Source organism: Podarcis muralis, chromosome 16, assembly GCF_964188315.1.
Source record: "Podarcis muralis chromosome 16, rPodMur119.hap1.1, whole genome shotgun sequence".
Lineage (NCBI taxonomy): Eukaryota > Metazoa > Chordata > Lepidosauria > Squamata > Lacertidae > Podarcis > Podarcis muralis.
The window spans coordinates 35,132,687-35,150,335 of NC_135670.1; the positions used below are offsets into that span (position 1 = coordinate 35,132,687).

Here is a 17,649-nt window from a genome sequence, read left to right on the forward strand (position 1 = left end):
TGACAAGAAAAGATTGTTTTGAGCATGGTGTGTGGGGTAGACTGGAGAACAAACATTGAGATCCACCTTGGCTGAAGGCCAAGGGAGTGATGCCTTTGGCTCCAGTGCTATGGGGAACAAACCCTGCCTGAGATGACCATGCTGTACACTCTGGGCTCCCTCTATGCAGACTGAAGGTGTAAATATGTGAATAAATCATTTCTTAAAGCTATGACAGTCTCTGCTGCACCTTCAATTCTTGAGCAGAACCCTGAGTGAGCGTCTGGAACGCCCTGGAGTCTTGCTACTGCTTGGCAGAGAGTGGGGGGCAGCACCCAATTTTTGTAACAATAGTAATAAACTCCCTACAGCCACTAAAGTAAGTTCTGCAAATACTGGAGATGCTCAGCATATTCATTAAAAATACATCATTTGTGGATGTACAGGTCAGGACCAGAGTGGGGCTTATGAAAAAGCAGCAACCCTGCAATATAGTTTCACTCATCTCATGTTCCAACATGATACTGAGCCCCACATCTGCCAGGGGCAGCCAATGGCAAAGAACGGGAGCAGTGAAACAACACATTTCAGAGCAAAGACTGGAACACCAAGCTGCCATTTTTAGTGTCAACCCTATAGTTTTTGTAATTTGTTATTTCACCTTGAATGGAAGCCTACCAATACTTTACGTCACCAATAATTGCATAAAGGGAGACAAGGGAATGAGTGAGATGAAACAGATCCGCCTGTACAGGAGGCAGAAAATGGACTTGGGGTCTCTACAGAGGCAAGGCAATCTACTGAATATAGAGACTATAGAAGTCCACACCCCCTTTTTCCTCTCAAAATTATTTCTGGATTCTCACATAAACAGTAGCAGAAGACATGCCTTTGGGGTCGCAAGTATCTGCCTACAGTTCAAGATCCATATCTTTAAATAGCTAAGTTCACTGCATTATTTAACTGGTAAAAAGACAGACAGACAAACACAATGAGTACTTTTTGCCAATCTTAACTTTAGAAAAGCTAATGTGAAGGTTCATCACAGTGGAAGCCAAAGTATCATACCATTTTGTAGTAGTCCATAAAGCTGATTTCAGTTCCATCTCCCTTCTTAAAGGAAGCTTGGGGATTGGAATCCCATTCAATGTCATCAACTCTGTATGTTTTGTTGTTGTATCTGGCAAAGTTTTGAAAAGTTCTGTTAACCTTGCTTCCTTTGTGGTTTCAGCATAAAACATTGTACAAAAAACTGTTAACAATACTAAATGACCCGGTATCAGACAGGAAACTGCCTTGGCATAACAGGAAAAGAGACATGGTGATACTTTCAGGCCCCCAAACTCAATTTGAAATAAAGCCTCTCTCAGTTGATTGTTTTATCCAAGTGCTGGAGAACAGAAAAAGGATACTGTCAGAACATTTAAAACTCCTATCAGAAATACTTGCCCAAATCTGAAATAGAGAGGAACTCTGAAGAGAAACTCCTACAACAAGCAAACAAGCTTCCTTGATTTGCAGAAAAGCCCTGGAGCAAGTAGGAGGTAGCCCACCTTGGAAGCCCTCTTTTATGAAGGGAGAATTTATATTAATTCAGCAGGATAGGGGAGATTTATGACAGAAAGAGCATTTCAGGTCAACATTCCATTCCAGGGATAAGCAAAGTGCCCACAAAGGGGTAAAACATTATCCCTTACAATCGCTAAATTAAGTTGCTTTATTTGAAGTCAGATTTTTTCATTCAGCGGGCAATAGTAACTTTGTGCCTTTTGCTTACAGTAGAATATACTTAAATCAGCCCTGCGTCAACATTAACGGAACTCTGCTAAAAAGCCTTCAGGGGCAGAAGACTAAGTCAGGGAAGCAAGCAATACACCTTGCAATGTATGCACATCCTAAACACTGTTTTGTTCCTTTAAGAGAAACACTTATTTATATTTTGGACCAGTAATACCCTTTTAAGTGCTTTCAACTATGTGCTCTTTAGCAAACTGTTCACAGCTTTCAAATACACTGTGCTAAAATAAGTAGGAACAGTGGAAACCCAAGTAAAGCAATCCTATCCATTTATTAACAGCAACCAACTGTTTCTATACACAATCTAGACAACAGGTACTGCAAGCATGGCTACAATTCCCTTCTGTGAGATCAGGTGTAAGGAACCCCCCCCCCTCCTTCAAAGAATGATCAAACAAATCTTACCTTGTAAGAACAATCAAGCCAACCAGTTCTTTAGCACATATTTCCCTGAACCGCTCTTCTCCCACCTGCTCATACACGGAATACATAAAATCCAGAACAGTTTCACTCCTGAGAACTTTGTGGCTCACATCTGTGCACAACATGATACTTGTTTCGTATTGCAGAATGGAAGTTGTAAAACCTGGCCAAATCATCAACCTGCCATACAGACAGAGGACAGAAAGTCATATCACAAATTGCCATTCAGTGACCTCATTTGCAAGAGATGCTCAGCCATTTGTTTGATTAAACCCTGCCCAGTAAGTCAAGTATGGTTTGTTTACAGTTAACAGATCACAATCTGCTTATGTGCTGTACTCTGCTTTAACTATGGCATGGTTTTACATAGGAACCAGGCCAACACTTTGAGAATACAACTGGACATTTTTAGGAGAAGCTATTCATTTATAGTTACAATCATGCTTTGTAGAATCTGCCACTCAACAAAAAAACACAGTTCCAAAGGTCATGAAGTCAAAGATGCTTTCCTTATTTCTGAAATTCTAAATCTTCAAAATTTTATCTGAAAACGTATAATCCTCTTTCAAAATAAATGACAAGGCAGGTTGCAACATACAAAACACAATAAAACCTGCCTTTGACAGAATTAAAAACAAATAAAACATCAGTAGATGCTGGTTGGTTTAAATAAAAATTCAAAGTGCAGTGCAGTTTTCAAAAAGTACATGAAAGAAGGCAGAGACAACTCCTGCTCAACGTCTACTGGCAGGGAGTTCCACAGGGCAGACTCTGCCCCACTGAAGGCACACTAAAAGCCAATCAAACCTCAGAGGCACAAGGAGCCACTCTAAGTGCCAAAGGTGACATATTAAGGAATCAGGTGTTCCTTAAGGAACTTTGGGCCTAAGCTGTTTAGGGCTTCGTGAATTAACACAAGCCCTTGAACCAGCCAAAAACAAATTGGCAACCAGTGCAGCTCACTCTGCAGTGGACTAAGATGTTGCCAGTAATCTGCTCCTGTAACCAGTTTGCCTGCTGTTTTATTATGCTCTAGCTGCAGCTCTCTGATGAAATACAAGAGCAGCCCCACATAAACCAAATTACAATAGAGCATTGAAGTTACCCTACATGGCCCACCATGGTCAGGCTGTTGAGATCCAGGAATGGCTGCAGCTGGAATACCAGATGCAGCTGGTAAAAAAGCACTCCAGGCCACAAAATTCACGTGGACCTCTAGTGGAAGAGATGGAAATGTAGTAAGAAGTACCCTTAGACTGCATACCTGCTCCTTTAAAGGAAGCACACCATCCAGAAGAGGCAATTGACCCAACTCCTGGGCACAGTAACCAGCTACCCAGAAAGTCTACCTTTCCAGGACCCAAGCTGTTCAGCTGACCCTCAACCAGTCCACCATGGCCTAGATCTAGGCATCTGTCTAGGGCTTGCAAACCTTCTCCTGACACAGATGTAATGAGAAATAGTCTGATATCTACAGCATACTAATGATAACTTGCTCCAAAACTCCTAATGACCCCTCCTAACAGCCTCATATTGATGTTGAATAGCACTGGGGACAAAATAGTGCTCTGTTGAACCCCACTGCAAAACACCAGGGACTCTCCCAGTGCAACACTTCATTCCCAACCCTGCAGTTAGGAACAGAGCCACCATAGCAGTGCCACTGATTCCCATCCCACCTATTTTATTTATTTATTGAATTTATCTACTGCCCTACATACAGAGGTCTCAGGGCAGTACACAGAATAAAATCAAAATACACAATCAAAATGACAACAACTCAATAAAAATGTCATCCATCAGGGTAACCAAGGTTGATTCAGTCCCAAACTCATGTCTGAACACAAACTGGCAAAGATCCAGATACAGTTATTCCCATCCAGGAATGTCTGCAGTTCTTCCACTCGAAAAAAGAGAAATGCCCCAATAATCACCATATCCTGAAGGTACACTTGCCTGCTGCCAACAGAGACATGTTCAAACATTTCCACAAATAATTTTCTAAATAGGCTCAAATAGAAAATCCTGTGACCCACATACAGTACACACATCTTTGCAGTCAGCACTGTTTTCTAACTGCTACTAGGAAAAAGATTGAAATACATTCCTTTGTAAATGCATTTCTAAAAAGTAAACATGCAGTCCACCATGTGCAATGGTGACCATTTATCTTTGTTGCAAGCAGACAATAAAAGACAAGTGCACACCTAACTCTAGCCATAGATCCTTGCAAAAGTAACTTCCACCCTTACCAATTATCTCATGCACAACAGTGAAGAGTTCTATCTCAGTGGCTCTTGAGTCACACAGTACTACATGTGCAGATGTTGGACATAAAAGTTCAGAGCTGGAACTCTGTGAAAGCCTCACTGCTTTGAAGCAGGCAGACAGGAGAAGCTCATCACTGTAGACCAAGAAGCACAGCAAATGGGAGGAGTAATAACCTACTCCACTTTCAGCAATGGGAGTTATTCAGAAGAGGCTGATGAAAAAGCTGTATTATCTACAGCAGTGTTCCCCAACCTGTGGGATGCAACCTGCAAGTGGTTCAGAGTCTGCAAGTGGGTCATTGGCTTCTTCAGTTAATCCAAAATGATCATTGCCTTTAACTGGTATGATGAATATCTTAGAACTTAGTTTCATTTGCATATTATAACGCTGTATTTATACTGGTAATCTAATATCAGAAAGACTTAAATCTTCAATTTTAACACTTGGGAACTGCTCTCTGACAGCACATCCAGTGGTGGTTCACAAGATGCTCAGAACAGTTTTGAGCAGGAGTGCCAACTAGCTCCACGGCCCAGGGTCGTGGGTGCCATGCAGCATGAACGGCCTTGGCACCAAAATTTGTGGGGAATTTTGTGGGTACTTGGGCCTCAGGAGTTGGCACCTATGGTTTTGAGTGGCTATTACATCTTGCATCTAATGTGCAGGCACCAAAGGCATCCCATCCCTCTTACAACAAAAAGTTATAAGAGGTAAATGTGAAACCAACAGCTGCCGAAGAACTATGGTCCACAATACATGTGACAATAAATCAGTGGGTCACCCAAGTCAATTTGCAAAGGCAATTTGGATTTGTTGGTCACCATACCAAAATGGTTGGGAACCACATGACATTATCTACAAAACGTAACAAAGAAAATACAGCTGTTGGTCATATTACTACATATTACTATTACTACATATTACTGTGCAAAGTACACTATATAAAATTTAAGTACAGGATATCAAAAAATTACGACATTATCCAAAATAGGAATGACACACAATAAGCTGTTCAGTAGAGTAAAAATTGGCTGACCTGAAAATCTGTTACAAGAGCACCAAAACATTTAAGCCCTATTTCATTACCTGTGCTTGGGAATACTGATTGGGTCACTTGGATTGTAAAAATTTCGTCCAATTTGCTGCAAGTTCATTATTTTCAGTAGCCTGGGGGAAAAAATATTTGGGAGTGGTTAGATAATAAACAGTGCTACCAATCCACAACATAGCACCTGAAATACAGGTTCTGCCATGCTTTGGCTAAGGTCTTTCCACAAGTCTCTCTTGAACATTTATAGAAAAGAACACCTCAGTTCTGTTTAAGTGCTTCTTATGTGGCAAGTAAGATTTACAGTGGTACCTCGGGTTACATACGCTTCAGGTTACAGACTCCGCTAACCCAGAAATAGTACCTCAGGTTAAGAACTTTGCTTCAGGATGAGAACAGGAATCGCGCGGCGGTGGTGAGGCAGCAGCGGGAGGCCCCATTAGCTAAAGTGGTGCTTCAGGTTAAGAACCGTTTCAGGTCAAGAACAGACCTCCGGAACGAATTAAGTACTTAATCTGAGGTACCACTGTATATAGATTTTACACAGATTTTACATCATCCCCACAACCATTTCCTTCCAACCACACTGTTATGGAGAACCTGAAAGGTAGCAACAGCAATAAGTTTTGTTGAGCATGTCACTAATACCAAAAATCCACAGAACATGTGGTTGTCAAGTGTACTACTGCCAGAAAATGGAGACACAGCTAAAGCAGCCCACTCCCTTCTCACCCTGGAGCACAATGAAGAGCAACTATCCAGGATGTTGCCCTGAAGAAGCTAGCATCAACTGAGCAGGGGTTCTTTCAACACACTGTCACTATAAAGCAAGCAGGATAAAAACTAGGTGATTTTGTATGGCCCTGCCTACAGAAGCAAATAGGAAAAACTCACTCCACTCAGTGGAGGAGAGTATTTCAGAGTAATAAAGCTAGCTGACTTACAGTGCATTAAAAAAGCTGGCTCACCACAAACAGAAGACCAATACGAGCTATCAAAATAAACATACTGCTGTCCCACCACTAGTATTACTTTCTTTCACAGGAAATCAACACTGAAAGCCAACCTTCTAAAAATAATGTTGTAAAATTGTAGGCATGTAGGTGAAGTAGATGGCAGCTCATTGGTTAAAGTGATTGTAATCTTCACAGTCTCTCCTTGCCGGGTCTGACTAAACACTTCAGAAACCTGAGAATAGTAAGTGACAAGTTAAATATCTTAAGATTTTGCTTTACATCAAGGGGACACACAGGTCAATCCCTTAAGAGTGGTTGTTGCCAATTTGGTGCCTGTGCCCACAGAGTCCCTTCCTGGTACCCACAGGATACCTTCCTCACCCACCTCCCAGCAAAATTAGACCTCAAAGAAGCATTCTATTAGTGTTTGCCTGGTTTTAGTGGACATGTGGTGCTCATAAGTTTCTCTAGTTTGCAAATGTGTTCACAGCATAAACCAATAAAGCACCCAGCAGCAAACGGAATACACATCTCAAGCCATTTGAGCTTGCTGCTATGACCACCCTGAACTTCAGAGCCAAGGTGAAAAGCACACATAGCGTAGAAGATGCAGTGTGACTATTGTGTTAGAAAGTTTAGGCACAATTAGATTTTAAGAACTTTAGAGCCACCATACCTTGTTTTCCAGTTTCTTTGGCAAGAACAAAATTGTCCCATCAAAAGCATGTGTCCGCCCAATTAGGTCCTCGTGCTGAAACAGCAAAGCTGAACGAAGACGCCGGGCTTCCATTTGTGGATTGTAGTCAATGTGGTATTGGAACAAGGCCCATTGCGGACGAGAAGTCAGCCGAAAATGGTTTGTGCTTAATTTTATCAGAGTACCTGAAGCACCTGAAGAAAGGCATCCAGCTGCTATCAGCCATCTCTTGCTAGCAGAGAAGTTTGTAGTCATAGAACAGAACTCCAAGAGCCCCACCGGAATTGAATACAGGCATGGTGAGCCTTGGACTCCCTTTCCTCCCCCTCCCACACTGGCCTTCATTTAGCTTTCTCTGCCACCTTGGAAATTTAAATAGTGGTTTGGGAGTTCAACAGAGCAGCTGCTAAATTAGAAAGGAATACAGTATCCTTATTTATTATTGTGTAGTACTTATAATTTACACATTTGTATGCTTTAGAATCGTGTACCTGTTTTAGAGTCTTTAACATGTGCCATTGATTGACGAGTATTTACGCCAAGGTCATGGAAGTCTCTGCGGCGTCCACCTCTTTCTCCCAATGACATTTCTTGAAAACCAGCTGAAATCTGAAGTTCTGCAATTTTGGGAGGAACCATCATGATTTGCACTTGTTTAGCCCCGCCCCCCGCCCGAGTATCAGCAAGAAATTTTGGTCATCTTAACACTGCATCTCTTGGCAACCCAGAGTTGTTGAAACAACCTTGATGGCAGAAAGTGAGGAGGAATTAAAGAACCTTTTAATGAGGGTGAAAGAGGAGAGTGCAAAAAATGGTTTGAAGCTCAACACCAAAAAAACAAAGATCATGGCCACTGGTCCCATCACCTCCTGGCAAATAGAAGGGGAAGAAATGGAGGCAGTGAGAGATTTTACTTTCTTGGGCTCCATGATCACTGCAGATGGTGACAGCAGTCACAAAATTAAAAGACACCTGCTTCTTGGGAGAAAAGCAATGACAAACCTAGGCAGCATCTTAAAAAGCAGACATCACCTTGCTAACAAAGGTCCATATAGTTAAAGCTATGGTTTTCCCAGTAGTGATGTATGGAAGTGAGAGCTGGACCATAAAGAAGGCTGATCGCTGAAGAATTGATGCTTTTGAATTCTGGTGCTGGAGGAGACTCTTGAGAGTCCCATGGACTGCAAGAAGATCAAACCTCTCCATTCTTAAGGAAATCAGCCCTGAGTGCTCACTGGAAGGACAGATCCTGAAGCTGAGGCTCCAATACTTTGGCCACCTCATGAGAAGAGAAGACTCCCTGGAAAAGACCCTGATGTTGGGAAAAATGGAGGGCACAAGGAGAAGGGGGAGACAGAGGACGAGATGGTTGGACAGCGTTCTCGAAGCTACCAGCATGAGTTTGACCAAACTGCGGGAGGCAGTGGAAGACAGGAGTGCCTGGCGTGCTCTGGTCCATGGGGTCACAAAGAGTAGGACACGACTAAACAACAACAAGGTTAGAGATAGCCCACAGTACCAACACTACTTTTAACGCTACCTGAAGCAAAGGGAGAAGTTTTTCAATAAGTTCTTGGGGTAGTACCAGACAATGTTGAAACTGAAGCATAGATATATAAGCACTGCACACAAATGATTATGCGGTTAGGACTGCAAGATTATAATTTTAATGCTTGTATTATTTCATAAACATTTCATAAACTCTCAGCAGTAAATCTTCCTTCTCATAGCAAATCCAAACAGGCAGTATCACAGCAGAAAACAGAAAAAGCTAAACGCTAATTAACTGAAACTTCTTGAAATCTAACGCTAATCCAAACAGCAACATAATATGGAGACAACAGGCTCTTTTGAACAACAGTGGTCTTCTGCTGCACTTACCTTGCGATCTTGGTGCAACAGGTCCTCTTTTTTGCCGCCCACGCCCAATTAGTTCTCCTTCAGCTGGTGGCTGAGCTTCAGGTGGCTGAGCTGCAGTTTGCATATAGGTAGGTGCCTGAACCTAGATAATTCAATAACAATCAGAAAAGAATGCTGACCACTCACCGTGAATATCCAAGGTGAAAGAGGCATCCAGATATCCAAGGTGAAAGAATATCCAACTCCTAAAACTGCCCATGACAGGGAGATTTGTGGGTTATAAAAGGTTATGTGGTTGTTCTAGGTGAAAAAGACTCTGCTGAAAGTTCCAGACAGGCCCCAATCTTTAGAGACAGTGAGGAGACTTGGGTACCAACAGCTGCCTGTGATACTATGGCTTCTGAACTGGCAAGAAGGCTTCTTCCTACTCCTGTGCAGAGGGACTCATGGAGACCCACCCGCTCCAATAATATGGCCAGCAATCTGGACACAAGGAATGAACCTCCTAGAAAACCTTTTGTGAAGGACCTGCAGTGGCCAACAAGCCAGCAGAAACAATGGTATTAAACCCACTCCCCACCAATCCAACCAGTCTACCTCTTCTTGTTTTGCTGTCCCTGAGGGTTGACCTTTGGCCACTAGCAACCATGCTAGACAACAAAAGGGAAGGAAAAACATTGTGGAAGGTATGAGGATGACATACAAAGATCCTTTACAAAAAAAAGAGGAAAGCCAGAGAAGGAAGTGTAACTCTGAAAATCTGAAGTGTGTATCTGAAGAAGTGTGCATGCACACGAAAGCTCATACCAAGAAATAACTTAGTTGGTCTTTAAGGTGCTACTGGAAGGAATTTTTTTTGTTTTGACTATGGCAGACCAACACAGCTACCTATCTGTATCTGAAAATCTGAGTATCATTTCTTATTAAGCTTATGTCACCTGAGTTATTGAACACCTTATCAAAGCCCACAAATGGAAAATAAAAGCACTTGTGTGGACTCTTGAGCACAAAGTCAAAGCTGTGCAAGGCTTTACTGGAATAGTTTCAGTGGGCTATTTTTATTAACCATCCAATGATTTTTTAAAAGAAGTTTTAAAGAAAACTCAAAGCAATGGAATATAAAACTATGCATGAATCAACACTCCCTATATCTAAATATCCAATCCTTAAGCTTTTAAACACTCACCATAGGTACTCCTACTGTAGGTGTAGCAGTCTCCTGGCCACGGGCCCTTCCCCTTGCTCTGGCTCTGGCTCTACCAGACATGGTTGCTCAAGTAACAAGCTGCAATTATTAAACGAAATGCACACATTTTGATTCCCTCATATTCCAATAAGGTAAAAAATTATCCACCATCATTCAAGCTAAAGCCACACACTGGCTCATTCTAATTTCTGGACAACAAATGGAAAAGTCTTTGAGCACTATTAGAAGATGCTCAAAGAATCCTTTAAAAATAAAGGGCAAACTACAGATTAATAGTCTCATACTTTTTCTCCAACACTGAAACCAACGCAAAACAAAGGCTGAAGGTTTCAGTGGAGGAAATGCAGAAAGGGCTGCTTAGTCACTTCCCTACATTAGCTTTTTTCTCATTCAAAAAAGACCCCCATGGTTTTTTGTCCTATAGGGAAAAAATTGTGTTAACTTGGCCCCTGAATAGTTTGCTGAGCTTACACAATACCATGGTATTTGGAAAAAAAATGTTCAACTCAGATCAGATGCTTTCTAGCATAGAACTTAAAATATACGTTTAATATTTATCCGTTTTATCAAAATTATGATGTAATAAATGTGCTCTCACCACTTTTGCATTAAAATAAAAGCATTTCTCTTGTATTTCATTTTGACAGCACAGTGTTCAGTTTACTATCCAATTTGTCAGATGTTAAAAAGCACTGAACAAGCAGCACATGTAGGCAGGAATTTGCATTTTGAGTGGACTCCTCTAAGATTAAGTTTATTCTATGTTTGCGTGAATCAGCTTTGGTTTATGCACCCAAATCTTTAAAACATCGTAGCAAATTCTTTTATTAACTTTGCTTTAGGAAAGCGTCACACTGCATGATGCATTTTATTGAACATTATTAACTAGGGGTTTTGCCCCTGCTCACCAACTCTACTGCTATTCCCTCTACATTAACTCCATTGCAACTCTCCCTTCCCACCATGCAACTTCTAAGCTTGCTTTTCACCCACTATTCTTCAGATCTTTCATCTTCAATCCCATCCCGCCTACTTCCTTTTCGCAACCCCCTGTACACTCGATTTCCACCTTCACTTTTTCTATTGCCTTTCTTTTTTCAACTCTCCCCTGCACACTTTTCTCATTACCCCTCCCCTGCTATTCCGCAGCCCACTTTGCACACACAAACCATGATTATATATTTTTTTATTTATGCATGCTTTTAAGATGAATAGACTCCTAAGAGCAAGCTTGTCAGTTAGCTCATTCAGTTAGTGAAGGTTGTGTTCAGTTGGCGGACGCTGCACATACAAGGGTGTTTGCTTGTTAATAAAAATATCATCTAAATTACTACACTAAATCGGGAATTTCATGCTAATGATAGCACATGGTACCAGGAGTGAAACACATTATGTAAAGGTTCATGTCCTTCCTTTCTCACACAAGGCATCTGAGGAATGGGAGAAGTTTTGAGTAAAACAAGAAGGGAAGCGCACAAAGGGAAACGGCTGTTTTAAACAATGGCAGAATTTTGAGTAAAGGTTGCTTTTTAAAAAGCAACATGATTTAACAAAGCAAAATAGCAGCAATGGGTACAACTAGGAAGCTAATACAGCTGGGCAATATCTGGTTTTCAACATCGCAATAGATCCTCAGCTTAACATCATGATATACTGATATGTCACACTGTCTGTAAAAAGGATGGAGCTATGTAGAAGCATTGGATGGTTTCACGGTCTTCCCCACATTGTTATTTTTGCATAGCGCATGAACACACAGTGATTCACAATATAATATTGCCAGGTCAAATTATGAAACCATCACCACTAAAGGGACTTTGAACTAGTTTTGGACAATATATCACCAAGCACTAGAAGATAATACCAAAAAGCTTACACAATTCCTGCGTAAGCTCCCATTCCTCCCTTCTCGTTTTACTCAAACCTCTGCCACTGTTGAAAATTGCCACTTGCCGACCTATCAATCAGTGCTTTACTCAAACTTCTGCTGCGGTTTAAAATTGTCATTTTCCTCCGCAATGAAACCAAGCAGGCTGCCAGAGGGACATAATTCTAACATCCTTCTTCTGCCGAGCCCCCAGTAGGCTAGCAATTTCTTATCTAAACTAGCAACTTTTGGAAGCTAATTTAGCAGGCTGTGAGGCTTCAAAGTAAAATTCACTGGAATTTATAGCAACCACTAGATACAGATATGCTTAGCTCTAAGACACTGTGTCCCATGGGGCTTATAAAATTCTATTTTAAGGCTCCCATTATTTAGAATTAAGCCATATTTAACTCAAGGAAACTCCCTTTTACGTAGATATGAGTGCACTTATACCTCTGATGAAAAAGGCTTGGGGTTATCGCTGCTTTGGTATGAATATTGTAACCTTCATTTTACACAAGTTAGATTAAATGGAAACAGCACATGGGGAACCACACCGCCCCCCAAAAGTCCGCAAGGGAGATCTTACCCCAACAGCTTACCCTATGCCACACAAAGGAGGTGCTTCCCACAGCTGCCAGCTCACCACACCTCCCAAAACCTACCTCACAGGATTGTTGCAAGGATAAAATGGAGAAAAGCAGCACGTACACCACCTTGAGCTCCTTTTGAGAGAAGGGAGAATATAAATTAAACTTTCAGATAAAATTAACATTAAAAAGTTCACTCTAGACCTGTTTCTGGATTTCTGACTCATTTCTTCCTCCTTTCCTACTTTACTCCTCACTCCACGTTCTCCACTCACCCCCTCTCCTTTCTGTATGCTTATTTTTACATAATTTTCCAACCCTTCTTCAACTGCTGTGCTATTCACACACCAGTTTGAATGCAATATCAGACACAGCCACAAGTCAATGCAGCTGTAGAATATGTATTATATTTGTTATATTTAATATCATAAAGTTCTGTTTTAGGGATAAAGCAACAGCAACAAGCAGGTTCTTTGTTGCGTAGCCAACTACAGTAAAGGTATATACACACTTCCATCTCCTCCATGTTTCCCATGCATGGTTTACAACATGAGAATTCATGGAAAACCTGAATTGCCATTTGTTGCACTTCAGCTCTAAAGAGCAGGTTTTCATGGCGAAAGTCATGAGCAAGAGAAGTCACACATGGAGCAAAAGGTAAGCCCTGTAATAAGTAATCTGTTGAAATCAAAGGACCTACGTTAACCACGCCTTACTTAAGTGTGCTGATTTCAATACTTACTTTTAAGAGGAAAGATAGATGGTTACTGATGAAACTACTGTGAACTCACAAACTCAAGTCAGGTGTGCAGTATAAATTCAATACAATCTTTTTGTTTTGTCACTTTGGAATGATCCTAGAAAAGAGTAGGCCAGATATATTATAAAATCCAAACAATATATTAAATTATATCCCACCCTAGACTTTGAACAAATGGCAGGATGTAAACTAAATAAAAAATGTGTATTAAATTAATGGGACACACAGCATCTTCAATATCAAAAACACACATGCATGGGCTATGCCCAACTAACATCAACTTAAGACTAACACTGGATGTACTTCCGTGATTACAGTTTACCTGAGAATAAGTCCCATCAACCTTCTTTTGAGTACACATTTAAATGACCCAAACACACAAAATACACACTGCTGTTACTACTGTGTAATGTTTTCATTTAAAAAACCCTACAGTATTATGGAATAAAAGTTTGCTTGTATTTGTAACGTAAACTCAAGAGTAGATACATGGACATGTATCCAATTTTAATCATACTCAACAGTAGACCTACAGAAACTGATAATCATGACTAATTGTAATAGTATGCCAAACTGAGATCAATGAGAAGCTACAGTGAGGGGGGAAAGTATTTGATCCCCTGCTAAATTTGCCCGTTTGCCCTCTGACGAAGAAATGACCAGTCTATAATTTTATTGGTAGGTTTATTGTAGCTGTGAGAGACAGAATAACAGGAAAACCCCCAGAAACCCAGAAGACAAGAGTCAGATTAATGTGCATTATAATGAGTGAAATAAGTATTTGATCCCCTATCAACCAGCCAGATGTCAGGCTACCTGGTATCTTCACTGTATGTAACGAGCCGAGATTAGAAGCACCTGCTGTAAGGGTCTTACCTGTAATCCCAGCTCGTTACAGTACCTGTACAAAAGACACCTGTCAACAGAAGCAATCAAACCAGCAGATTCCGAAGTAGCCAAACACAAAATAACAGTCAACCTCCCTCCGTCTGGGGCTCCATGCAAAATCTCATCTCGTGGAGTTGTAATGATCAGAACAGTAATGAAGCACCCCAGAACCACATGGGGGGAATTTGTCAATGATCTCAGGGCAGCTGGGACCATAGTCACCATAAAAACAGTTGGTAACTCACTACGCCGTGAAGGACTGAGATCTTTCAGAGCCCGCCACGTCCCCTTGCTCAAGACAGCACTTGTACAGGCCCGTCTGCAGTTTTGCCAATGCACATCTGAATGACCCAGAGGAGAACCGGGTGAAAGTGTTGTGGTCAGATGAGACCAAAATTGAGCTCTTTGGCATCAACTCAACTCACCGTGTTTGGAGGAGGAATGCTGCCTACGACCCCAAGAACACCACCCCCACTGTAAAACGGGGAGGGGGACATATGCTTTGGGTGCGTTTTTCTGCTAAGGGGACAGGACACCTTCACTGCATTGAAGGGACGATGGACGGGACCATGTATCGTCAAATCTTGGGCAAGCACCTCTTTCCCTCAGCCAGAGCATTGAAAATGGGTTGAGGATGGGTATTCCAGCATTACAATAACCCAAAACACAGCCAAGGCAACAAAGTGGCTACAGAAGCAGCACATTAAGGTCCTGGAGTGGCCTAGCCAGTCTCCAGACCTTAATACCATCGAAAATCTGTGGAGGGAGCTAAAGGTTCGAGTAGCTACACATCAGCCTCAAAAGCTTACTGACTTGGGGGAGGATCTGCAAAGAGTGGGACAAAATACCTCCAGAGATGTGTGCAAATCTGGTGGCCACCTACAAGAAAAGTCTGACCTCTGTAATTGCCAACGAGGGTTTTGCCACCAAGTACTACCGTAAGTCATCTTTTGCAAAGGGATCAAATACTTATTTCACTCATTATAATGCACATCAATCTGACTTTTGTCTTCTGAGTTTCTGGGGTTTTCCCCGTTATTCTGTTTCACACAGCTACAATAAACCTACCATTAAAATTATGGACTGGCCATTTCTTCGTCAAAGGGCAAATTTAGCAGGGGATCAAATACTTTCCTCCCTCACTGTAGGAATAACTAATTTAGCTCCAATAATCTAATATGCATCTGGATCTAACAGAGCTTTCTTTTTTTAAAACAATTATTTATACCCTAGTTTTATATATTAAAGTTTTCCAAGGCAATTTACAAGGGAACCATCCATATATATATATGTGTGTGTGTGTGTGTGTGTGTATTGCGCACATTTTTTAAAAGCAACAAATAATGCCGGAACTAAAAAAAGGGGGAGGGGCAGCCCCACCCCACAGCACCTCAAGCCAAGACCTTGTTTCAGTAACCTAATGAAACATTAACGAAGCAGAGACACTCTGTACATGCACAGAAGCACTGCAGGCCTAAGACAACACCATTCCACAATCTGTCTTGATAATTAAAGGGTTTAAAACGAAAAATACTTAAAACTCATTTTTAAAATCCCAAATAATGTGAGAGCTAAGAAAGCCGTCAACCCACTCATACACACAAAACCCAAAGCAAATACCTTCTTTGTACATGCCCAGAGGCACCGCAGGCCTGAGGATACACCCTCCCACCATCTATCTTGATAACTTAAGAGTTTGATAACAGCAACAACGATTTTAAAACCCTGAATGTAATAATTGTTTAAAAATTAATTTAGAACACCCCAAAGAGAGCGGGAGCCGTCGACTCCCCCCCCCCATAAAACACAACAAAAACTCGAAACACTTGATTTGCGAAGGCACTCTGCACATGTGCAGAGGCACTGCAGACCTGAGAACTTGCCTTGGTAATTTGAGGAAGGTCGAACCCCCTTTTCACCCCCAGCCCCCTTTTCACCCCAGCGCCCACGGCCCCTTTTGTCCCCCCCACCAGCGACCGAATCCCGGGAGACGTTAGAACGGGCCCTCCAACCGCTCCTAAGAGGCGTTGGGGCGACGGTTAAACGGCCTTTTATAGACCCCGGGAGGAGCACGTGCCCGCTGACCCCGCCCACAACTCTAAAATAAGACACGCAAACACAGAAAAAAGTCCGGGGCTACGCCCTAACGGCTCTTTCCACCTTGTGAAGCCGTGTTCGGGTGGGCGTCATAAAGAAATGAATATCACTCCGCGTCACGTGACGAACATCGCCCTTTGAATCCCCGGTGCCTGTTGGCCCTTTTTCTCACGCAGACCCCCCTCCCAGCCTTTTTTTTTTTTTTTTGTCGTATTCCTCGTCGCAAAAAAAAGAAAGGTAGAAAATAAATAATAACGACGTTATGTTTAGGAATATTTTTCCCACGCGCGTGTTCTCCGCGGATGAACTCCGTCGACGAATCACCCTCCCTCGCAAAAGCTTCGAAAGCGAGGGAGAAGCGCGCCGAGCTTTGATTGGTCCTCGTGACCTCGACGTCCCTCCCGCTCCTTCTGACAGGCATGTGATGCCGAATGTTTCCGAAGCCGGTCGGTTGCAGCCGGCGGCGGCTCATTGGGAAGCGCACGGTATGGGTAAAGAACCGAAAGCTACCGAGGAGTCCCGAAAGTTACCGAAGCGACCCGGAGTTTTCGGACGCGCTGGAGAGAGCGCCTCAGGTTCGCTGGATTTAGAAGCGGTAGCCGCGCTTAATCTTTGTAATTGGACAGTTTTCCTATTTGTTAATAAAACAAAATGTTCTCTTTTTCATTGATCCCAATCAATCAATCAATCAATCATTGTCAGGACTGCAGTATGGAAAAGACACGGCACAAAAGGAAAGTGGGATGCGGAGGGAAAAGGAAATATTTGATTTGATTCATTGTATTTCAAGGCCCCTTTTCATTCAAACGAATCCCAAAGCAGTTTATAAACAATAAAACAATGCAGCATCACAAATAAAGCAGAAATCATATAAAATAATAAAGCATCAATCAATCAATTAGTCTTTAAAACACTATTAATAAAGAAACAAACACCACCATCTGATTTTTAATCATGGCCAGCTTGGACATGAAACAGGTTTTTTAAATGAAAGAGAAAGACAGAAAACCATCTAGCAACCCATAGTTCTTGGAAGTGGCTGTATTCCACCTGGTTGTGCTGGTTGGCAATTGCTAGCAGGCTGGCTTCTGTTCTTAAGTTTGGCACGTGGCTAGGAAGCAATATATGTCTCTCCCACCAGATGGAGTAGTGAATCAAGAAATCAGATAAATTAAAAAACTAAGGTAGATTAAGATTACCGCGACTTTC

General features: G+C 41.9%; 1 protein-coding gene across 2 annotated transcripts in view; it reads right to left on the minus strand.

Moving 5' to 3' along the window:
* The window catches only part of PIWIL1 (piwi like RNA-mediated gene silencing 1), a 28,444-nt gene extending 11,840 nt beyond the window's left edge, over positions 1–16,604 (minus strand). The window contains exons 1-11 of one of the 2 annotated variants that reach the window (XM_028710392.2): positions 16,504–16,604; positions 13,438–13,552; positions 12,708–12,830; positions 10,218–10,316; positions 9,053–9,173; positions 7,663–7,788; positions 7,151–7,365; positions 6,585–6,706; positions 5,557–5,637; positions 2,182–2,379; positions 1,048–1,159 (exon numbers count right to left, since the gene is read on the minus strand). In XM_028710392.2, coding sequence (XP_028566225.2) covers positions 1,048–1,159; positions 2,182–2,379; positions 5,557–5,637; positions 6,585–6,706; positions 7,151–7,365; positions 7,663–7,788; positions 9,053–9,173; positions 10,218–10,298 — 1,056 coding nt within the window. In that variant the 5' untranslated portion in view covers positions 10,299–10,316; positions 12,708–12,830; positions 13,438–13,552; positions 16,504–16,604. Of the gene's footprint in view, positions 1–1,047; positions 1,160–2,181; positions 2,380–5,556; positions 5,638–6,584; positions 6,707–7,150; positions 7,366–7,662; positions 7,789–9,052; positions 9,174–10,217; positions 10,317–12,707; positions 12,831–13,437; positions 13,579–16,503 lie in introns of those variants that run through there. The other variant, XM_077920201.1, reaches the window with a different exon arrangement.
* Positions 16,605–17,649: the final 1,045 nt, after the last annotated feature.